We start from the raw sequence: 20,949 nt of genomic DNA, 5'->3' as shown, positions 1-20,949 counted from the left end.
ACGCGTGAGTGTACCACTCCCCACGCTTTTCTCATCCAGAAACACCTCCATTCCCTGACTCAATTTCTAGGCATATCCAAGTTTGGCTTTGAAGTGATGCAGCTTCAGGGCCAGGCAGGGTGGCGGCCAGGTCCCAGGTGGGCATCGGGGAGCAGGTGGGCTGGGCTGAGGTCAGAGCTGGCCATCAGGGTTTGTTTCACCCCCACTTCCTGAGAGGGAAGGGGTAAGGGTCTGCCTCCCCTACAGAGAAGGGAGGGTCAGGAGACGAACCTGCTGGGCCAGGACATGGGGGCATTTGGAAGCACAGATAGGGAGAAACGGAGTGGGGACACTGGCCAGGAGTCAGGAGACCTGAGTCCTCATTCCAGCTTTGCCTTGACTCTCAGTGTGACCTTGGAATGCCATCTACCCTCAGTTTACTCACCTGCCAAGTGGGGAGAGTAACATTAGCCAACACATATAGCGCTGTCTGGGTTCCAGGCACTATTCTAAGCCTTTAACGCACACTGTCTCCACACACCGGCCCTGTGTGGTAGATGTTATCATCCCGACTTCATGGATGAGGAAGCCCATGCACAGAGTGGTTAAGCCACTTGCTTAAGGGCCCAGTGGTGACAGCTGACAGTCAGTATTTAAACCCCAGCTACGTGCTCCATGCTCTTGGCCATGCACTACACAACCTCCTTGCCAACCGCATGGGCTCGCGGTACTGGGGATTCATTAAAGGCCTTTGTTGAAGGTGTGCATCAGTGGTTCTCAAAGTGTGCTCCCCAGATCAGCAGCATCAGCATCTCCTGGGAGCTGGTAAGGAATGAAAATTCTCAGGCCCCAGCCCAGACCTGCTGAATCAGAAACTCTGGGGATGGGGCCCAGCGATCTGTTTTAGCAAGCCTTCCAGAGGATTCGGATGCAAGGTAAAGTCTGAGGACCCCTGGTATACATTTCCCCCCCACGAAATGTTCTTATTCAAGTTCACACCTTTTTATTTGTGAGCGTAACTTGCTGAAATTAGATGACTGTCCTCAGCAGCCCAAATCCTAAGTGCCCTTCTTTCCCCCTCCCTGGGGTCTCCAAAGGGCTTGCTGGGCCATTTTGCCTCTAGCCGGCCCCTTCTCTCACCCCCTTTTCCCACTCTCCACAAAGAACACCTTCAGAGACACAAAGAAAAAAGAGCCAGCATCCTTTAAGCAATAATAACCCTAAAGCACATGAACCCTAGTAGCCCACAAGCGATTTTTCTGATCTCTAGATCCCAGCCTCCAAGGTGGCCTGCCACCCCAGGTACACACACGCACACACGCGTGCCTCGCTCTGCATCATCAGTGGACTCAGATGCTCCATGTAGGTTGCTACGAATGTATAGAAAAAGCAAAGTACAAAATCAAGGTGAAGTCACACACACACACACACACACAGACAAAGGTGTATTCACGCTCAGGGCACTGCCCCACAAAGACACACCAGTACGTACACACTCACACAGGGACACACGCTGCAGGGGTGACCTTGCAGGGGGAGGGGACGCTGACCCCCTGCTTCACCGCAGGGCCCTGCAGGGCCTGGCCTCCTCCCCTGCGTATGGCGAAGGCAGGTGACGCGCGGACGCCTCTGAGACGGCACCTTCTGAACATCCCACCCCTCCCACCCTCCGGAGGAAAATTACGACTTTCTCGGGGAGGAGGGTCCTTTTCCTCGTATGCTTTTTCCTCTCCCCTCGTTCGGCACACAGCACTAATTTATGACTATTTTTCCAAGTCCACTGAAGTAAGAGGGTAATGGCTTTCAGCCGTTTGCTTTCTCTCACCTGTCACTCACCGCCAGCTACCTGACAGGACTGCAGACAATGTTCCAATCACAGGGGCTGGTTTTTCCCCAGGGAAGCGAAAAATTCATAGTGGCCATGGGGAGAGTTATTTCATTCCTGGACGGAACAACATCAGGTAAACAGCTGTAAAAATGCACAACCAGCAGGGCTGCCTCTGGCCGAGCGTGGGCACACCGCCCCCGGCCCCCGGCCCTGAGCTGGCCTGCTTAGGGTCCAGGCAGCTGGGTGGCTCCCAGTGACTCAGAGTCCTGGGTCTTCTTACCCCATTGCCTCCAGCCTCTCGACCTTGAGTAGGTCATGCTGCCTCTTTGTGCCTTAAGCTGCTACCTGGAGAGAATGCTTTTTGCCATTGGGGCCGGGGGCTAATGGCCAGGCATAGAAAAGAGTGGTCCAGTGCTCAGATGATCCCGGGGGGCTATTTGCACCTGGCTGAGTGGCTGTGGGCAGGCTGCTGAATTGCTCCTTTGAACACTGAGAAGCTACATGAGCACTGCCCGGCCAAATCTGCAGCGACCACGGAAACATCCTCCGTGCCGTCCGGTACAGCAGCCACCCCACACAGCGGCCTGTCAAACACTGGAAATGTGGCCGGCGTGGATGAGAAACAGGGTTTTATATTTTTATCTCTTTGTAATTAATGTACATTTAAATAGCCACATGTGGCCAGTGGCTACTGTTTCAGACAATGCATCATTATATTTTTTTCACGGGCTTGAAGTATCTCATACTAAAAAGAATGGAGATGTGATTATAGTGCCCTCATCCTGAACGGTTATGAGGATGGAAGAGAGACTGTAGGCAGCCTTGGCCCCTCCTGGCCCCATTGATAATCTCGGCCATTGGCTCTGTGGGGCACAGAAGGACGAGAGGGAAGGTGATTTGAATCCAGGACTGTCAGGGTCAAAAGGCACGTTAACTTACTTTCCTGCCATTAGTTTTCAGTTCAACTGCAAGGAGATCTAGCTGCCACCAGTGAGGGTACATAGGACACAAGGCCAAGGTCAACAATCAACTGTCCATGAGAGGCCCTGTTGAACTGCACTGCCACCGCCCTCCTCCACAGCCCCCATTCCTCACGCCCTTGGCAGCCCCCAGAACTATAAAGGCAAGTCCTCTGCCCAGGCTCTGGCATAGCGGGGCTGAGCAGATTGGTTTCAGATGAGACGAGTCCTCGTCACAGTCAACAGAGGGGACCCATCTTCTCTGGGGCCAGAACATGCAGGAGACACAGCAGGACAAGCAGGGACTCACGGACAGGCTGCCTGGATTTCAGCCTTGCCTCCCCTGTCTGCTGCTTCTGTGACCAGGGGCAGGTTAACGACTCTCTCTGAGCCCCAGTTTCCTCATTTGCTACATTTAAAGATTTGATGTGATAATGTGTACAAGTACCTCACAGATGCTCAAGAAACAGAAGCCATGATTGCTGCTGTCATTAGCATTATTCGGAAGTAGCGGTGCAGATTGGTTAAGAGGCTGGTTGCTGATGCCCACGTTCAAATCCCAGCTTCAACCCCACTCCCAAGCTGTATGACCTTGAGCAAGTCACTGCAATTATTTGCCTCAGCTTCCCCATCTATAAAGTAGGAGTGATAATAGCACATTCCTCGGGGGGTTGTTAAAGGGTTAAAAGAACTTATAGCAGTTACTGACACGGAGTGAGTGCGGTATCTGTTGGTTAAATTGAAATGTTTTAATCAGGCCCCCAAGACGGAGTGGTGGGTGGACGTGTCTACAAATGCCTCGTGAAGAAAAGGCGATGTAAGGAACCCCAGCGATCAGTGCACAGCAGGACGCTGGCCTGGCCGAAACAAAGGGGCAGAAAACGAGGAACTCAGCAGGGAAAGTTCAGGCCGAACAGAGCAGCTCTGCCACGAAGAGGTCTTTGACCTCCAGGGTCCTGGCTCTAGCACGACCCGAGAACTTTACACCCACTGCTGTTTGGCCCTGAGAGTCAGCATCCTGATGTATGGACGAGAAAACTCCGGCAGGAGAGCTGGCTGTGAAGGGAATGCTAATTTCCTCCACCTTCCGTCCTGCCTTCCCTGCCACTCCCACCCACTCCCACCCACTCCCAAAGCCAGAGATGGGGGGGAGGGCTGAGAAAGAAAACCTCCTGAGGATGAGGAACAGGGGGTGAGCAGGGCGGGAGAGTGACCCTGTCCTCATTCCTCATTATTCCTTTAACGGCAGAGGACTGGACAGAAAACAACTACAAAGGAAAAGGCCACACTCGTTGCCCACAGAGTGAGGGCAGGCTGGGAATGCGCCACAGCCTGACGGTGGGCCAGGCCCTGTGCTGGGCGTGCGTGGAATGTCCCCTGCCACAGCCCATATGTCATCTCACCAAATGAGGGCACCGGGCGGGAGCAGGGACAGCACCCTGTGTGCACGGGCAGACTGCCTTCGCGGTGTGGCCCCAACGTGGAGAAGGCGGCCCCTCACGGCCACGTCGCCTGCGGCCCCCCATGTTTGTGTCTCTCGTGGACCTGGTTCCGGTCAGCAGAGCAGATAATCCCGGCTGTGAAAACGCGCGCTTCTCTCCTCATCCCTGGCTCCCGTGACACTCAGTGAAGCTATTTGCATTTTATCTTATTTTTCATAGTGAAAGCACGAAGTATTTTGTTTTACACATGATCAAGAGAGAGTTAGAAAATCAGTTTTAGGAGGGAAAGGGGGAAACGCGTTGTGCTCTGAGTAATTTCCCGTTGTCTTTAGGATGGTGTGCACCGCTACAGCACGTGGAGCTGTTTCATTTTGGGTGGCGGGAAACACAGCTGCTAAACATCTTAATTTCCCTAAATTGGCCTCTAGGCGGAAGAAGAGGCTGTTCACCCTGAAACCCAAAGGTCCTGCCCAGAGGGACAGGCGCCACGGGGCACTCCCCGTGAGTGTCTTCTAGTTTCCTGTGCCCAGAGGATGAGGCAGGGCCTGAGCCAGACGTGGGGGGACATCGGGCGGCCACCATCGGAACAGACTTTTGCTGTCGGAAAGCACCTGCGCGGGCAGGTTCAGTTTCCCAGGTAGAACAAGAATTGCCGCTCCTGCCACTGAGTACCTGATGGGGTCCGGGCCCTGTGCTCGCCACATTTGAGATTTTACCCAACAATCACAGCAGCTCTGCAAAGGACCAGAAAACAGACCCATTTTGTAGATGAGTAAACTGGGGCTTCCAGGGGTGAAGGACCGGGGGGAGGTTTCAGCACAGTGCGGGCAGGGCTAGGGCTCAGAGCTCCTTCTTCCAGGGCTTTGAGCCTCAGGCACGACAGTGGGAGCACTCAGCCAGGAGCTGGTGACAGATGGCTCAGCTGTTGACTTTGAGAACAGTGGGCTCACTGGCTTCAGAAGCCACACTCCCCTTTTTTTCCTCCTCCTTCTCCTTTCTGCTCAGGCCCAAACCACACCCCCAGACCTGCATCTCCTTGGGCCGGACTCCCTGGAAGCAGACTGGGGGTTTCCTGAGGATGGAAGCAACTTCCTTCCCTTTAATTGACTGTAAATTGGCACAGAGCTTTTAATGAAGGCCATCAGGAGTAATTATGTCCGCTGCTGCACAGCCACTCTGTAAACACAGGAGGTGGGGCTGGGGAAAAGACACGCTGGGCATCTGGGCACCTGGGCATCTGGGCTCCCCTGCATCTCTGGTCCTCCTCGGGCTCCCTCTGAAGCTACACACCTGTGACCTGAGCATGAGCCCCAGCTGAGGGGCAGAGAGCACAGGAGATGCGGCAGGCAGGGGGCCTGCGAGATGGTCAGGCAGGCCCAGGGAGTCCAGCCCAGTGCCTACAGGGAAGGTGCCACCAGGGCTGCAAACTGAACAGGCCTGGATGGGTCAGGACACAGGCTCAGGGGCCGATTCCGGAAATGGGGAAGCAGCACGGCGAGGGCAGGGGTCTTAAAGTGGGGACCCTGGGCCAGCAGCAGCAGCAGCACCTAAGAACTTGCGGAAATACAAATTCTCAGGCTCCAGGCCAGACCACCTGACTTGGAAATTCAAGGGATGTGGCAGCCACCTGTGTTGTGACAAGCCCTCCGGGGGTTCTGCACTGCTGCTGGGAGGGAAAAACACACTGGGAGAGGCCCGTTACCCTCAGTTTATAATATGGGGAAACTGAGGCAGTGTACTCAAGGGCACACAGTCAGACGGAGCCAGGCATGCCCTGAGGGTCAGACGGTCAGGCTCAGTCCTTGGCACTGACACTGAGTGGGTCCTTCGACTGTGGACAGGTCACTAACTCATCCCCCTCTACACAGCGAGCCAGCAGTGGCCCTCCTGGGTTATGGTGGGGACCACAGCATGGGAACCCAGCACAGGGTCTGGAATCGCTCTCTTCCCAAGTCCCTGTGACAGGACCAGGCATAGAGAAGAGTGCAGGTGCAGGAGACACGGATTGTGTTTAAAATGACAGAATGCTGGGCTAGGCCAGGCACGGGCCGTGAGTTATTGCTCTGGACCCCGCTGGGGGAAGCACCTGCACCCAAGCTCTCCTACCCCCAAGCTGCCCCGGTGAGTGCAGTGCACCTGCCATTTCCCCTTCTAGGTGCCTTTTCCTCGGAAAGGCTCTCGTGACCGAAGGAAGCACAGCCCAGGGATAAATGTGCTTTGGGGCTGGGACAGACGTGTAAGTCACTGTACACAGCACGAGTGCCACCTGTGTCATACTCCTCTGTCCAGGCTCCCCACGGCACATGGAGGAAGAAGGCCATGGGCCCTCACAGTCAGTCTGCTCTACACACCAGGCAACTCCACCTAACGAAGCTTTAAGCCACAGTCCCTGTTCACCAAGAGTTTACGACATGGTCTGTTGCTCGGCTGTACCCCCGGTGGTCCCTGGAATACCGTGGGCTGCAGCAGGGACCACTGAGGATGAACACCAGAGGAACCAGGGTTGAGTTGAACTGCCAGGGCCCACGAGGGGCTTTGCTCCCCTGACCTCGTGCCCTTGTGTGTCAACACTAGGCAAAGCTGACTCACGAGGACACCTCCCCCATAGTGTCTGGAGTCCCTGAACTGCAGATCCAGTCTGATCTGCCAAGGAACCTGCCAACCTGCAGAAGCAGTGTCCTCAGCGATGAGACGGGGCTGCCCCTGGGGGTAACAGGCTGCCCAAGACCAAAGACATTTGTCCACAGGCTCTGGTCCTCTCACCTCCTCTCTACCTGGGTTGCCCGAGGAAGCCTAGAGCCAGAGGCCAACACAGGGACCCACCAGGTGAACACCACGGCCCTCACCTCATGTCTGGGGCAGCACAGGATGCACAGACAGAGGTGCTTCTGGACACCCAGACAGGGCAGGAAAGGTGGCTGGGCTCGGCCAGCACTGCTCGCCGGGGGAATGTGAGGGGCAGATGCCGCCTCCCCGCCTGACAGGGCTGAGTTATCCACAACATAGGGTTTCTCTAGAGAGCTCATAAAGCAGCTGATGCGGCGAAGCAGGTTCAACACTCAATAATCCCTCCATCTCACCCAGCTGGACACCAGCATATTCATCCTGAATTATCCTCTTCAAAGGCCACATAAATCCTACAAAGTGCCCGGGGCTCCCACCCCATACAGTCCTGCTGCCGAGGGAGCCCAGGCATGTTGGGTCCACGGGCGGCCGCCGACACCTGAGTGTGGGGGCAGAGAGGCAGCTGCGGCACACACTCTCCCTCGCCCAAGGGCAAGGAGATGGAAGGGACCAGAGTCTGAAGCTCCTGTCCTCTCTACCCACTGCAGTATGAAGGCAGAGCAAGGCAGCAGAAGAGAGGGAAGGGACGGTGGGTGAGGACCCTGTACCAGTCCTGGGGCGGGAAGGTTCTCTCTCCACCTCCTCTGATCTACTCACCTACAAACAGAGGAGAGTGTTGGCTTTGGAGGGAGAGAGACCTGGGCTTGAACCTGGCTCTGCCGCTCAGTGACTGTGGACCTCTGGCAGGTGGCGACCTCTCCGAGCCTCTGCTTCCTCCTCAGTAAATGGGCTGAGGAACCGGCTCCTTCCCAGGGAGCCGGGACGATGACACGAGCAGACAACACTCCTCAGTGCCTGGCACAGCAGAGAGTGACCAGGAGGCTGAAGGTGAGCGAAGTCTGTCCTGAGTCTGAGGGCGGGGCCTGCAGAGCCAAGCCCAGCGGATTGAGGGGGCAGGCCTGTCTTTGGGCTGTGGACAGACAGCCATGGTGTTCTGAGGGACAGGCTAACTCCAGGGAGCTCTGGGCAGCCCAGGGTGAGTGCGGGGCAGCAGCGGGAGGCAGACGACCTATTACTAGGTGGCAGGCACTCACCGCCTGGTGAGACTGGGAGCTGGCCACCCAGTGCCTACACCACTTGTTGGCAGACAGCTGTGGCCAGCAGATTCCTGGTCAGGCTAGGAGGTGGACTGGGGCCCCTCAGTCTCTTCCACCTTGAAAGTGAACATGCCCATTGGGAAAGTAATATATAAAACCATACCACATATTTATGGTTGGACACAGGAGGCTTTGGCCACTTAGGGCAAAACTCCTGTCCCAGGCTGCTTCTTGCCCAACTGGGAAAGCACTAGTCAATCATAACCTACTAGTCAGTGTCTGTGAGTGCCAAGCACAGTTCCAAATGCCCAAAATTAACTTATTGAGTCATTGCCACAATCCTACGAGTATACACAATGTGATCTCATCCCCACTTTCAAAATGAGTAAACTGAGGCAGAGAGAGGATAAGCGGTCAGTGATACAGTCCACACTTGCCTGCGATGCAAAGGAGGGCTTCTTGGAAGAGGAGGCACTTGAAGACAAATGACTCAATAAAAACAATGTCTGCTATTTGCACAGCAATTTAGTTTTTAAAGCTCTTTCCTGAAGCTCGCTGTGAAGTCAGCTGGGCAAGTACGATCACCCCCAATTCTGGGGGAAGACAAGGAGGCTGAGAGAGGCTCGGGGACTTGCTGGTGCTTACACAGCTTGTGAGCAGCAGAGCTGGGATCAGACCCAGACCTTGCACTTTGCCTCCCAGTGCTTGCTGTACTGTGTACTTTGCACAGGTAGGCAAGGGAAGAAAGAAGGAGGCACTCAGGTGAGGGGGTCTTCAAGGTGACCCTTGCACCAATGGACAACTTCCCTGGGTGTCCAAATTCTTTTCAGTCAAGTGCTGACAAAAAGACTTGTCTTCCTCTTCTGGGTTAAACTGTAGCCAAATAGTCAGGCTCACAGGTCCTCTGAGCCATGTAAAGGACAGTGGGTGCAGGCCAGTGGTGACCAGTTCAAATTCAGCTCTGCCCGCCACTGGCTCCCTGACCAGCTGGAGAGTTTTCAGCTCTTACACCTTCAGCTGGTTCCCAGGGAACCCAAGTGTTTGTTCTCAACTGGCTGCAAGCTCAGCACGTCCTCACCCATGGACACAGCTGAGCCAGGCTCACCTAACCAGCCCCCCAACTCCCCTATAGCAGGCATGTGCTGCCTGGCCCCAGAACTACTAGCCAAGGCCCTCACATGCTTCACTACTGGTCACTGGAAAAGGCTCAGCAAGCCCAAGAATAAGCAACCTGGTTAATCCCACACTCTCATCTGTTTTTCCCCAGTCATTTTTTCAGCAGTAATTCCAATTCTGTGTAGGACGTCATCAAGGTCTAGCATCTTCTGAGTAACAGGGAAGTGAGACCCAGACAGGCAAATCAACCTGCCCAAGCTCACACAGCCACACGAGAGCAGAGGCAGGTCAGGGGCCCGGCCGCCTGGCCCAGTCCTGGGCCTGTGCCCCCCAACCAAGCTGTGCTAGCCACTCTCCCCGACCTGGGGGCAGCTGCACCTTGATCCTGTGCCTCTCCAGTGTGGACCCTTGGTCACTGAAACCCTTTCCTGGGTGACAGACTGAGCAAAGACCCACAGAATCCTGAGAAGCAGCACAGTGGGGTAGTAAGTTTGCAGACACTGGAGACTGAGCTCTTGGCATTCAAACCCTGACTCAGCAGCCATGGCAGCCTGGGCAGCTTGGTCTCTCTGAACTCTAATACGGGGATCATGACAGAACAGACTCCCATTGTTGCTGTGGAGGATTCAACGAGATCACATGGATCATGTAGTAGTAAAACACAAGTGCTAACTAATCACTGTTACTATTTTTTATTTTTAACCACACCCACCACTTCTGCCATCCAAAATAACACAAATACTTGCCACACTAGTGGTTGCCTTCTGAAATGCCTCTCCCGTGGCTTCAGCCTGTTGAAACCCAGCCACGTGATGCCATCTCTGCCACAAAGCCTTCTCCATCCCCGTGCCCAGGACGGGCTCCTTCCTCCTCTGAGCATCAGCACTACTCCGTAGCTCATGCTCCCACTTGCCTGGGGTTCGATGGGCATTTACCATTGCTCCTCTTCTCCACTCCAAACTGGGGCTCCTTGAAGGCAATGACCTATACACAGAATCCCACAGTTGTGGTGAAGTGCACAGGATTTGGGGGCAGGCGGCAGTAGGTTCAAGTCCAATTTCCACCCTATACAAGATGTGTGACCCTGGGTAAGTTAGCTCTTTGGAGCTTCTGCCTCCTCGTGTGTATGAGGGAGGTTATGAAGCCCACTATCTCAGTTTGCCACAAGGATTCAATGAAGCAACGTGCAGGAAGAGCTTAGCTGCCCACAGAATACCTGCATAATGAAAGTTAGCTGCCATTTCCCCAGTTACCTTTAATGTGTGTGTCCCTACCCCACTTTCCGACACAGCCTGGCACGGGTGTGCAGTGCAGGCCATTAAGAGTCTGCCCACATGACAGGTGGCACATCATCGTTATCATTAGTGTTATTACGGCTGCATGTAAAACCCCCACCCATGTGTTGAGGGAAGTCCGCAGCTAGGGCTGTAGATGTGCCCAGGCCGGGGCCTCCTGGGAATGGCTACAGCCCGTGAGATACCTCAAGAGGGCAAGAGGGTACTAATCTGTCTTCTCCCCCTCTCTGAGGTCCAACGCTGCCCTGGAGAAGGCAAAGGGGGCAAGGCCACAGAGCACCCAGGCCCCTCCAGGGGTCCTGCGGGTCATCCCCTGCCTCCCACAAGGAAAAGGGAAGTCCCTGCACTGTGAGGATATTAAGAGCCCAGGCCCCTGGGTCCCAGCATCTGATCGTCAGACAGATACTGGGTCACTTCCCTCCTCTAAAACCATGCCCCCTGACCCCAATGTCTGTAGCCCCAGGGAGCCCCTGGGCTAACCTCACTTCCCCTCCTTAAGCACTCTACCCCCAGACCATGAAAGCTATGAGGCACCGTGAGCCTTCTCTTCAACCTCTAAGTTCTCTCTCATCCCACCAGCCCAAGGTGCCCCTTCTCCCCCAGGCCCCAAGGCAGCCTGGGCCCGCATGGGAGAGCCCCCTGGAACTCCTCCTGCAGCTGGTGTGTGAATTCAGGGGGGGCTTCAGGTTGGAACTTAATAGTAATTCCCCAGGGCCCTTGGGCAAGCTTCCCCTCTGGGGCCTCAGTTTCTCCATCTGTACAGTGGGACTATTTGACTAAGATAGTGGTCATCAAATTGTCCTAGTGGTTCATCATAGACCCTCTGAAGATCCTGAGGGGTGGGGGGGCCAAAGTGAGGTGGAGAATATAGGCTGTTACAGCCCCACTGTCTCCCACTGACCCTAATTTCAACCAAAGATGATAATTCTCCTTCGCACGCATCATTATGTCATGCACTCCCCTGTGTGTATCGTTATTAGCTACCGGACGAAGCTGCCTTTGCACGGGTGGTTGGCAGAAAAGCTCGGGCCGGGCACACTTGGAGCACGCACCTGGCTGGTGTCGGGACCCACTGGACCCCTCACATGCACGTCCCTCTAGCCCGACAACCCCCTGCGGAGGAGCTGCTCTGGGGTACCACAGGCCCCTGTCCCCCATGTCAGTCCTAAGGAATTCTCTGGTTAAGAGAAAAAGCATGTCATCCTCCGCCCTCTTCTGAGAGATGATTTCTTCCTTTACAGATACAATGGGAGAAAGGCACAGAGAAGAGGGGACAGCCCCTTGTGAGTCACTAGGCACTGAGACCCCCCGGACTCCCTTGTCACCTACCCCCTCCATGCCTGCTCCAGAATCCCACGTCCAGACATCTCACCATCCCCTAGCGTCTGCTGCCCACACAGCCCACCGTGCACATCAGCCTCCCACTCTGCTGGGCAGGGGTGTGGGTGGGGGGTGGGGAGTGGCGCCTGCAGGGAGCTGTCCTCTTGCTGGCAGGGGCACAGCTCCCCCATCTGCTGAGGCCACGGATTCGGGGTCAGCCCACCTGAAAATTGCTCTCCCTGGGTCCAGACGAAACAGCTGGGCATTGATGAAGTTTGCAGAGGAATTAATCAGCACTGACTGGCAGTGATGCCAGCCGCTACCTGGGCCCGATCCATCCTAATGAATCCTAGCTCTTGCCTTAATGGCTCCTGACAAGACTAATTTAGTCCTGTAGGTGATTAGCATGGGCATTATCATCTGAATTGTGGCTCAAGATGCTTTGGGAGTGCTGGGGGGTCTGCCTGGGGAAGTTGGCTTCATGTGCGCCAGTCTTGGGGGGGTGGCATACGGAGGGACAGGGAAACAAGAGGAGGGGAATCAGTCACCATCCACACACCCTTTTATTCTTGCGTTCATCCCCCTGTTCATTCAACCAGGATCTGTGTCCAGCACTGTGCTTGGCGCAGAGGGCACGCAGGCTCAGCTCGCTCAGCCGGGAAATGGGGGGATGACACCTCTCTGCGAGGGTCACCCTGAGGACTCCAGGAGGCCAGGTGCCCAACATGCTTCCTGAGGCCCCCGCAGGAGGCTGGCAGTCAATAAACACTCGCTAATACTATCACCTGCAATCCTGCATTATACCTGAATGTGGAAATTATAATTAACTGTAATGTCGATATTAATAAAAGTAATAAGTAAAAATGAACAGCCAATGGGGAGTTACACACCAGCAACAAGACGGAACTCGCTAAGAGCTTTCATGGAGGCCGATGCAAAGCAGCAGAAGGTGGGGGGAGGGGGGCTGTGGGGCCTCGCTGAGCAGGTGACATCTGAGCGACACCCTGACAGATGAGTAGGGACTCACCAGACACTCCTGGCCTAGGGGACAGCATGGGCGAAGGCGCAGGGGTGAGACGGCCTGAGATGTTAGGATGCCGAGTGGGTCACCATGGCTAGAAAGCGGGGAGGCTAGAAAGTGGGGAGGAGCAGGCGACAGGCGGTGGTAGAGACTTCTCCCTCCTTCCTTTGGGCAACTGGGAGGCTTTTGGCCAGGGGTGTTTAGAATTGGGGTAGAAGGAGTGACCTCATTGACCGGCCCTGAGGGACACCACCCGCTGCAGAACCTGGAGTAGGAGAATCGGTGGCAGCTGAGGAGATGGACCGCTTGTCCTCTGCCCCTCTCAGAGCTCCTCAGTCAGCGTGGTACCTCCCAGCCGGACTTCATGCTGCTGTTCCCGTGTCCCTCCCTGGGAGACATCCGGGCTCGCCGCCCCAAGGGCCCCCAGCAAATATGCCACACACGACTCTGGCAGGCAGCTGGGGTGATAAACCACGGCCCCCGGCACAGTGCAGGCTTCGCCATCCACAAGCGCAGGCACGCACAGCGTCTGTGCCATTCTGGGAACAAGTTCTCCTGGGCCCACTCCCTGGGCAGCCATCCCTGCTGTCACCAACACTTCACTGCTGACACACCAGTGGGAGGGGAGTGTCTGGTGTGAGACTCCAGGAGGGATGGCGAACTCCCCCACATGCTCACAAACTCCAGACTCCACTCCTTCCCCAGGGCACCCCAAGCCCCAGATGCAAGCCAGACACTGGGCTAAGCCCTAGGGACACAGATATGGCCCTGGCTACCTAGAAGCATCACAGAGCAACCGAGGAGACAGATGAGCGACAGAACAACAACGGCACCCCAGGTGGGACCAGCAGAGAGAGAGAAGGCAGAGGAAGCCCCATTTGAACCCTTCCTGGAGGGGCAATGGCCTCTAACCTGACGTAATTGCTCGGCACGGGCTCATCACGTCGCAGGCATTCCAGGCTGCAGGAGCGGCACCTACAAAGGCTGAGAGGTCAGCACCTGCCTTTCCTGCTCAAGGAACTTCAAGGAGACCAGCAGGGCTGGAGTGGAGCGCTCCGGGGGGCTGGGGGCAGGGGGTGTGAGAGGCAGCAGGGTCTGGACTGCAGACAGCCTCTATGCCCTTCGAGAATGTTGGCTTTTGTTCCAAGAGAGATGGGGGGACTTGAGCAGACCTCATATCAGGCTCCATCACCGGCTGCTGTGGCGAGAAGGGGTCGATGCAGGGGAACCACCGGGACCATTTGGGAGCTGCTGGGATGACCCAAGCTTGGACCCAGTGGGCAGGAGTGGAAAAAATAAGAAGTGAGAAGAATCTGGAAACTTTCTGAAGCTAGAGGCAATAGAACATCCAGATAAACTGGATGAGAGGTGAGGGAGAAAGGAAAAAGTCAGGATTGACCCCAAGTTTCTGGCCTGAGCAACTGGAAGAATAGAGTTGCAACTCACTGAGGTGGGACAGGCTGCAGAAGTGGCAGGTGTGGGGGGAAGATCAGAAGTTTAGCTTTAGACATGCTGGTTGGAGCGCCCCTCAGACATCCAGGGGGAAATGATGAGCAGAGGTGGACGCACCTCTGTGAGTCGCCAGCATATAGATAGCATCCAAAGCCCTGAACCAGAGGCCCTCACACGGGAGTGAGAGTAAGAAGAGATACAGGAGCCGGGCTGGGGCCTCCAGTGCAAAGAGGTTCAGGAGTGTGGGGCAACCAGCCAAGGAGACTGGGAAGGAGCAGCCAGAGTGGTGATGTCCTGGGGAGAAAAGGATCAGCTGCTGAGAGGTCACAAGGGCTGCGGACTAACCATGGGGTCTTAGCCACATGGGTCACTGGTGTTCTGGCTGTGAGCGATGCTGGGGGAGTGCACGCAGTGGATTCGGGAGGCGCCTGGAGGCAGCACTCGCAGCCCGTCTTTCAGCTGAAAGGTGCCAGGTGGCCATTCACCGCGGACAGCCAGGGCCAAGTGTAGGCAATGCCACCTAGCCAGACCAGACACTGAGTCCCTGATCTGCCCTTGCTCTGCCCCGCCATGCCAGGCCCCACTGCCAGCGACTGATACGGGTGTCCTGAACAAGACCCTCAGGGACAGGGGGCTCCGAGTGTTAACATACTGGGCGGGGCCGGGGGCAGAGCTACTTCATGACTTCATTTCACTGCTGTCTCCTCCGGCTGGGAGATGGTCTTCCAGAACAACATCTCGTGGAGGGCACTGGCACCTGAATTAGGTGAGGAGATAGTAAGAGACCGTGCGGCCTCTGCAAGGGGTGTCAGGTGGCCGCGCTGTGCCCTCCCACTCTGCTCGGAGGCATGGGGCCGCTGGCCCGCCGTCAGGAATCGAGGCAAAAGCATTAAAAATGGAAAGGCTTGGAGGGCCAGGGGTGGATGAATGTCCTGTTCTTTAACCCAGGAGAGCAAGTTCACAGAAACTACACACTGACGGAGCCTGTAGCCAAGCTCTACCTCTGATTCTTAAAAGGAAGCTTAAAAATGAAATAAAACATTCAGGACACTGCCTTGAGCACTCAATAAACATTATTATAATACCATGTATTATACATTTATATTGTATATCATATGTTCTATTATTATTCTGTAAGGCTCCAGTGGCCAATGGGTAGAAGTGCCAGGAAAACAGAATTCACGTTAATGGTGTGGCTCAGTTGGTTGGGCACCACGCCGCAAAGAAAAAGGCTGCTGGTTCGATTCCCAGTCAGGGTGCATGGCCGGGTTGTGGGTTTGGTCACCAGTCAGGGTGCATATGAGAAGCAACCATTCAGTATTTTCCTCTTGCATTGATGTTCCTTTCCCTCTTTTTCTCCCCGTCTCTAAAAATAAATCAATAAAGTCTTTAAAGTATACATACATATTGGGAAGAATTTTTCATTCCCAGGACTATCCCACAGCACAGGAATGAGCTCCCCTGTAAGATGATGACTCCCCATCACTGGGTGTCCAAGCAGGAGGACACGCTCAGCCCGAGCTGGAAGTCTGCTCAGCCCCAGCACCGACCTCCGCCTGCCGGAGCTGACACTTTCCAACTGGCTTGGGCGATGCCTCTGGCCACTACTATTGACCACCCCACCGGACGCAGCTCTTCCACGGGCTCGTCTGTCCTCTGCAAGGCCGTGGCTGACAGGACGGCCCAGCCAGCCATCCCTGGCCACACGCAGCCTATTCTTTCAGTAACTACGGCAGAACATTCCAGGGGTGGAGGCTTGGGAGCTACCGGTATCCTACGTAAATACCCCAACAACGCTTTAGCAGATCGTAACACTGAGATCCAGAAAGCAAATGGTCAGTGAGGGCCAGATCCCAGAGTCATCTCTCTAGGCCACCCCATGCCACGTGGCAGGCCAAGGGCCAGTCCCCTCGACAAGCTGTTTCAACCTTTTGTCACCCTGGCCACTGCTGATCAGAGGCCTGCCCCCTGCCCCATTCACATGAGTCCACACGCCCCCCCAAACGACCCGGGGCCATTCGTGTAGGCGACGGCGCCCAGTGGAGGTCTCCAGGCCCGTCCCATATGGAGACATCTGGGGCCAGCCAGGCTGCTCAAGACAAAGACCACTGGGCCCATCTATTGGATGCCCTCTCAGTGGTGAGATGGGGAGACAGAGGCCCAGAGAGGGGCAGTGCTGTGTCCAAGGTCACACGGGAAGGAACAGAAACTGCGCTCATGACTTCAGGCCAGAGCTGCGCTGCCCCCTCCTGATGCAACAGGATGGGAGAGACAGGAGGGAGCAGGGTCAGCTCTGCGCCCACCCGCTGCCGGGAGACGTGGGCGGAGCTGTCTTCCAGCTCACGGAGTCCTCTCACTCCTACTGACTCCACGGATCAATCCCCCCACACAGACGCACAGACACCACTGCTGTGACTGCCAAGTGCAGCCTTCACGGGCGCAGTCCTGGGAGTCGCTCCTGGAGGCTGATCGATGATGGCCTTGGCCGAAGACAATCAGGAGCCAGAGTCAGAGGAAGCTAAGGTCGGGGCCTGCTGGGGGGCTCGCTGGGGAACTTCCAGCCCCAAGCTTGTCTCTGTTAGCACTGGCCAGGCAACGTCCACCCCACTGCACCCACCAGCTTCCCTGAACCACAAGACTCTGAGGACCCCACACTCAGGCCTGGCAGGGCAGTGCGGGTCACAGAGGAGGTGATGAAGCCGACACCGCTCACCTGAGAGGGGCCTTCACCTCTTCTGGCCAGTAGCTCTGGTCAGCCAGTGGCTGGCCACACCTCTGCCTCAATGTCCCACCTGCCCCGAGTTTACTGCCTCCACAACAAATGGCTCTCCAGGAGGATGAAGTTAAAACAGACACTTGAGAAAACTGGCCACAGGAAATTGTGTGTGAAGGAAAAGGGAAGGGACTCGTTCAGGACCCTGCTCAACTCTCACCACGGCCCAGAAACCTCTCCTGCAGCCTCCCGCCTCTGCTCTACCCAAGAGATGACCCCTCCTCCTTCAGTCCCGACCGGGACTTAAGCAGACATGCAGCTCGGCCCCTATTACCCCCGACATCCGTTTCTTCATTCCTGTTCATTCCTCTCTGGGCCCAGGGCACCCAAGCCTGTCCCAGGGCAGGCACCCCTCCTATCTGATCAACTGATGAATGAACTGAAAAAAAAAGGGGAGCCCCTTACAGTGACAAATGCTGCTAATGTTTACGCGGTTACCTATACACGTGTGCTGGGCGCCTCCTCTGCTGGCTCCACGCCAGGTCTCAGTGTGCAGAGGAGCCCACAGCACGTCCCCCAGCCCGACCCAGAGGAGAGGAATCAGCTCAGCAGGGCCCCCAAGAGGCTTGCAGGTACCTTCTCCACCCCCTAGAAGTGAGCAAAGCCTCTGGAGGAACACCACAGAGTGCCAGGCGACCACTTTCCTGGATGGCCCTTCAAACACCCAGATTCCCAAACCCCCGTCCCCAAATTCAGCCTCACAATGCTGATCTGTGGGGGCTGCTGGTCACCAAAGGAGCCACCACCGCAGTCAGAAACACACCTGCTGTGCCGGCACCCATCTGCAAAGAACCTTCCACCGGGAAGAGTGGAAGCAAAGCCATCTTCCGGGGCCGCACAGGCGCTCGCAAGCAGCAGGGGAGTCTGGGCCCGCCTGAGGCTCCCCCTTCAAGCAGAGGCTTTCTTTGAAGGATTTTATACCTATGCTACCTCACACCTACATTCGGTTTTATGTAAAAAGGTGTTTGAAATTACCTATTAGGTAAATAGCTTAACACCCCTCCCCTCTCCAAGCCACCTGCTTCATCTCTGAGTACAAACGATGCACCGGAGAGGTGGCCCACGCCAACCCCGGAGGTGCACTGCTTCTGGCACACAGCCCGGCCCTCACACCCATACCTGCAGGCAGACCCACATTTAGGAAGCCCCCGATTACAGGCCCTTTCCCACAGTGACACCTATGGGAGTGAGAGCACAGAGGAGAGGGTGTTGGGGAGGTGGGCAAACCTTTCCGGGTGCCGTCGTTTGCACGCATGCTCACAGGAAAGATTGCCTTCCCATGAACACAGATGCAAGACGTGTTCATTCAATTCAACTCCATGCCCGAGAGACTTCTGGGTCCCTAGAGCTGAACTAAGGCCATGGGACCACGTGTGCAGGTCTCCAGTTACAGGCGTAGAGGCCAGGTCCTGGGGAGGGGCCTCATTAGGACAGACCTGGGTGTGAGGTGACAAGCTGGGGGCAAGAGGTCAACACCAGGACGCTCATGATCGTCTCCTAAGCAGTTCATTTTCTCTAACGACAAAAACAGGCTTATTTGATACAGAAAACACAGTAATCACAGAAGAGTATGAAAGGCTACAAAACAAAGTCTGCAACAGCTTCCATCTTCAAGTTTTCCCAAGGGAGAGGCAAAAAACCATTTTGTAGGACAAAACTGGTACATAAGTGAAAGCCAGTAACTCTGGCTCAATGTGATAAACTCTTTTTTATTTAGAATTCCTCTCTGTTTGAATGAGCCACCATGGGAAGTACTAAGTGCCCCATCCCTGGAGGAAACCAAGCAGAAGCCGCATAAACACCCATTAGAGACGCCATGGTTTCAGTAATGGGTGGAAGATGGTCTCAGTCCCTAAGATCACCTTCACTTGTGGGAAAGGAGCCCGCCCATCCCACCCTGCACGCCCACCAGCCCTGTGCCCACTCACCCACGGGCGTGTCCTCGCTGATCAGCAGGTATGTGTCAAAGAAGTGGTTGATGAAGAAGGGCAGCCGGTTCACCTGGCCTGGAAGTCAGAGGTCAAGAGCGTCAGTCAAGTGCCCTCATGCCGGCTTCACGCATTCTCCAAGGAGACACGGTGGCAGCGGGCCCTGAACCTGTGTCCAGTGCCATGGCCCCCTTCCTCCAGGCAAATGGAACGATGCCAGTGGACAGGCAGATGGCTGTCAGGCTGTGTGGTCAGCAAGGCCACCCCCCACATGTGCCTCCAGCCCACACTGAGATGTGTTGAAGTGTAAAGCACACACAGGATTTCAAAGACTTGAAAGAAAAAGTGAGTATAAAACACCTCATTCATCTTCTGTGTTGATTACATGTTGAATTGATAATATTGTGGATATACTGGGTTAAGCAAAATGTATTGTTAAAATGATCATCGCCTACCTCTTTTCTAATTCAGCTCCTAGAAAATTCTCAATCACACACATAATTCGCACTGTATTTTTCCTGGGCAGCCCGGCCCCGGGTGGAATGTGCATGTGGCGAGGACAAGGGCTGTCTGCACGATGACTGTCATGGCCCTGGCGCCCGGGAAAGGGCCCCGCACCCAGAAGGCCCTCTGCAAACAGTAGCAATAATAATAATCACACTACTACTACTAATGGCTACCACCCATGGACCCCTTTTCTGCACCAACCTCATGGTGTGGCAGGGCGCTGCCGTGGCCCCGTTTCACCGTCAGAGGGAACAAGACTCAGAGGAGGGAGGAAGAACTCGCCCAGGGCCATGCAGTTGGGACGCGGCAGGCACGTGGGAGCCCCCCACAGGGAAGCCTGTGCTACCCAGAGGGGGCTGGTACGGGAAGGGTCAGGGTGATCCTGTGTGGGCTGGGGAACTTCACATCTATGAAGGGCTCCCCCCACCCCGCACAAGCCCCCCCTCTACCACAACTCCCTAAGTCTGGCTTCACCTGTCCCCTGAGTCCCCTTCTAATGGTCTTTCATAGTGTGACATAATAAGAAATATATGTGGGCCCTGGGTGGTGTGGCTTGGTGGGTTGAGCGCCGGCCTGCGAACCAAAGGGTCACTAGTTCGATTCCCAGTCAGGGCACATGCCTGACTGGGTTGCAGGCCAGGTCCCCAGTTGGGGGCATAAGAGAGGCAGCCACACGTTAAGGTTTCTCTCCCTTTCTCCCTCCCTTCCCCTCTCTCTGAAAATAAATAAATACATAAAATCTTAAAAACAGAAGAAATATATTTGGTGTTTGTCCCGAGTTTCTGGCAGAGTTTCAAAAACCCTGGGGATTTATGGAGTGATAGGAATGTCTGGTGCTAGTCATAAGGAGTCCCGTATGACCACACCTGAGTCTATGCCAACGAGGTGACTTGGGGCGGGTCATCTGAAAGACTGGGTGCCCGTGCCTAGAGGGTGGGGCACGGGGGTGGGCAAGGGAGTGCTGCCCCCTCACCCCACACCTTGTCTTCCCGAGTCGCACCCTTTACATTAAGCCAATAACGTAAGTAAAATGTTTCCCTGCCCTCCGTGAGTCGTTCTAGATCACTGAACCTGAGGGTGGGCCGTGGGGACCCCCGATGTACAGCCAGTTGGTCAAACGTGCAGGTGGCCTGGGCCTTGCGACAGGCCCCTGAATGGGGGCCTGTCCCCTTAAATCCACGGATCTGTGCTAACTTCAGGTCCTTAGTGTTGGGTGGTGTCCAGAAAACTGGTGGTTGGTGTGGGAAAACAAGCAAAAGGAGACAGGCCAGGGCACCTCCCCTCGGCGGCTGCCAACCAGGGGTAGCTGCTCCTCCTCGCACGAGGCCGACGTTGTGTGGCACTCGCCATAGACAGGGCTGCAGGGTCACTGGGGCTCTGAATGTGGGCAGGGGTAGCCCTCTCTTCCCGCACCCCTGTGGACCTGAGGCTCCCTCTGAGCTGGGGCC

General features: G+C 55.6%; 1 protein-coding gene across 1 annotated transcript in view; it reads right to left on the bottom strand.

The window, feature by feature from the left end:
• Window positions 1-20,949, bottom strand: part of CDH23 (cadherin related 23) — a 416,092-nt gene that overhangs the window by 343,954 nt on the left and 51,189 nt on the right. Inside the window, exon 3 of the mRNA XM_053663874.1 lies at window positions 18,995-19,072. Coding sequence (XP_053519849.1) covers window positions 18,995-19,072 — 78 coding nt within the window. The remainder of the gene's footprint in view (window positions 1-18,994; window positions 19,073-20,949) is intronic.

This window comes from Artibeus jamaicensis, unplaced genomic scaffold (genome assembly GCF_021234435.1).
Source record: "Artibeus jamaicensis isolate MK-2021 breed Jamaican fruit bat unplaced genomic scaffold, CSHL_Jam_final contig_332, whole genome shotgun sequence".
Classification (NCBI taxonomy): Eukaryota; Metazoa; Chordata; class Mammalia; order Chiroptera; family Phyllostomidae; genus Artibeus; species Artibeus jamaicensis.
The sequence above is the reverse complement of the archived record's forward strand: the minus strand, read 5'-3'. Positions and strand labels throughout refer to the sequence as shown.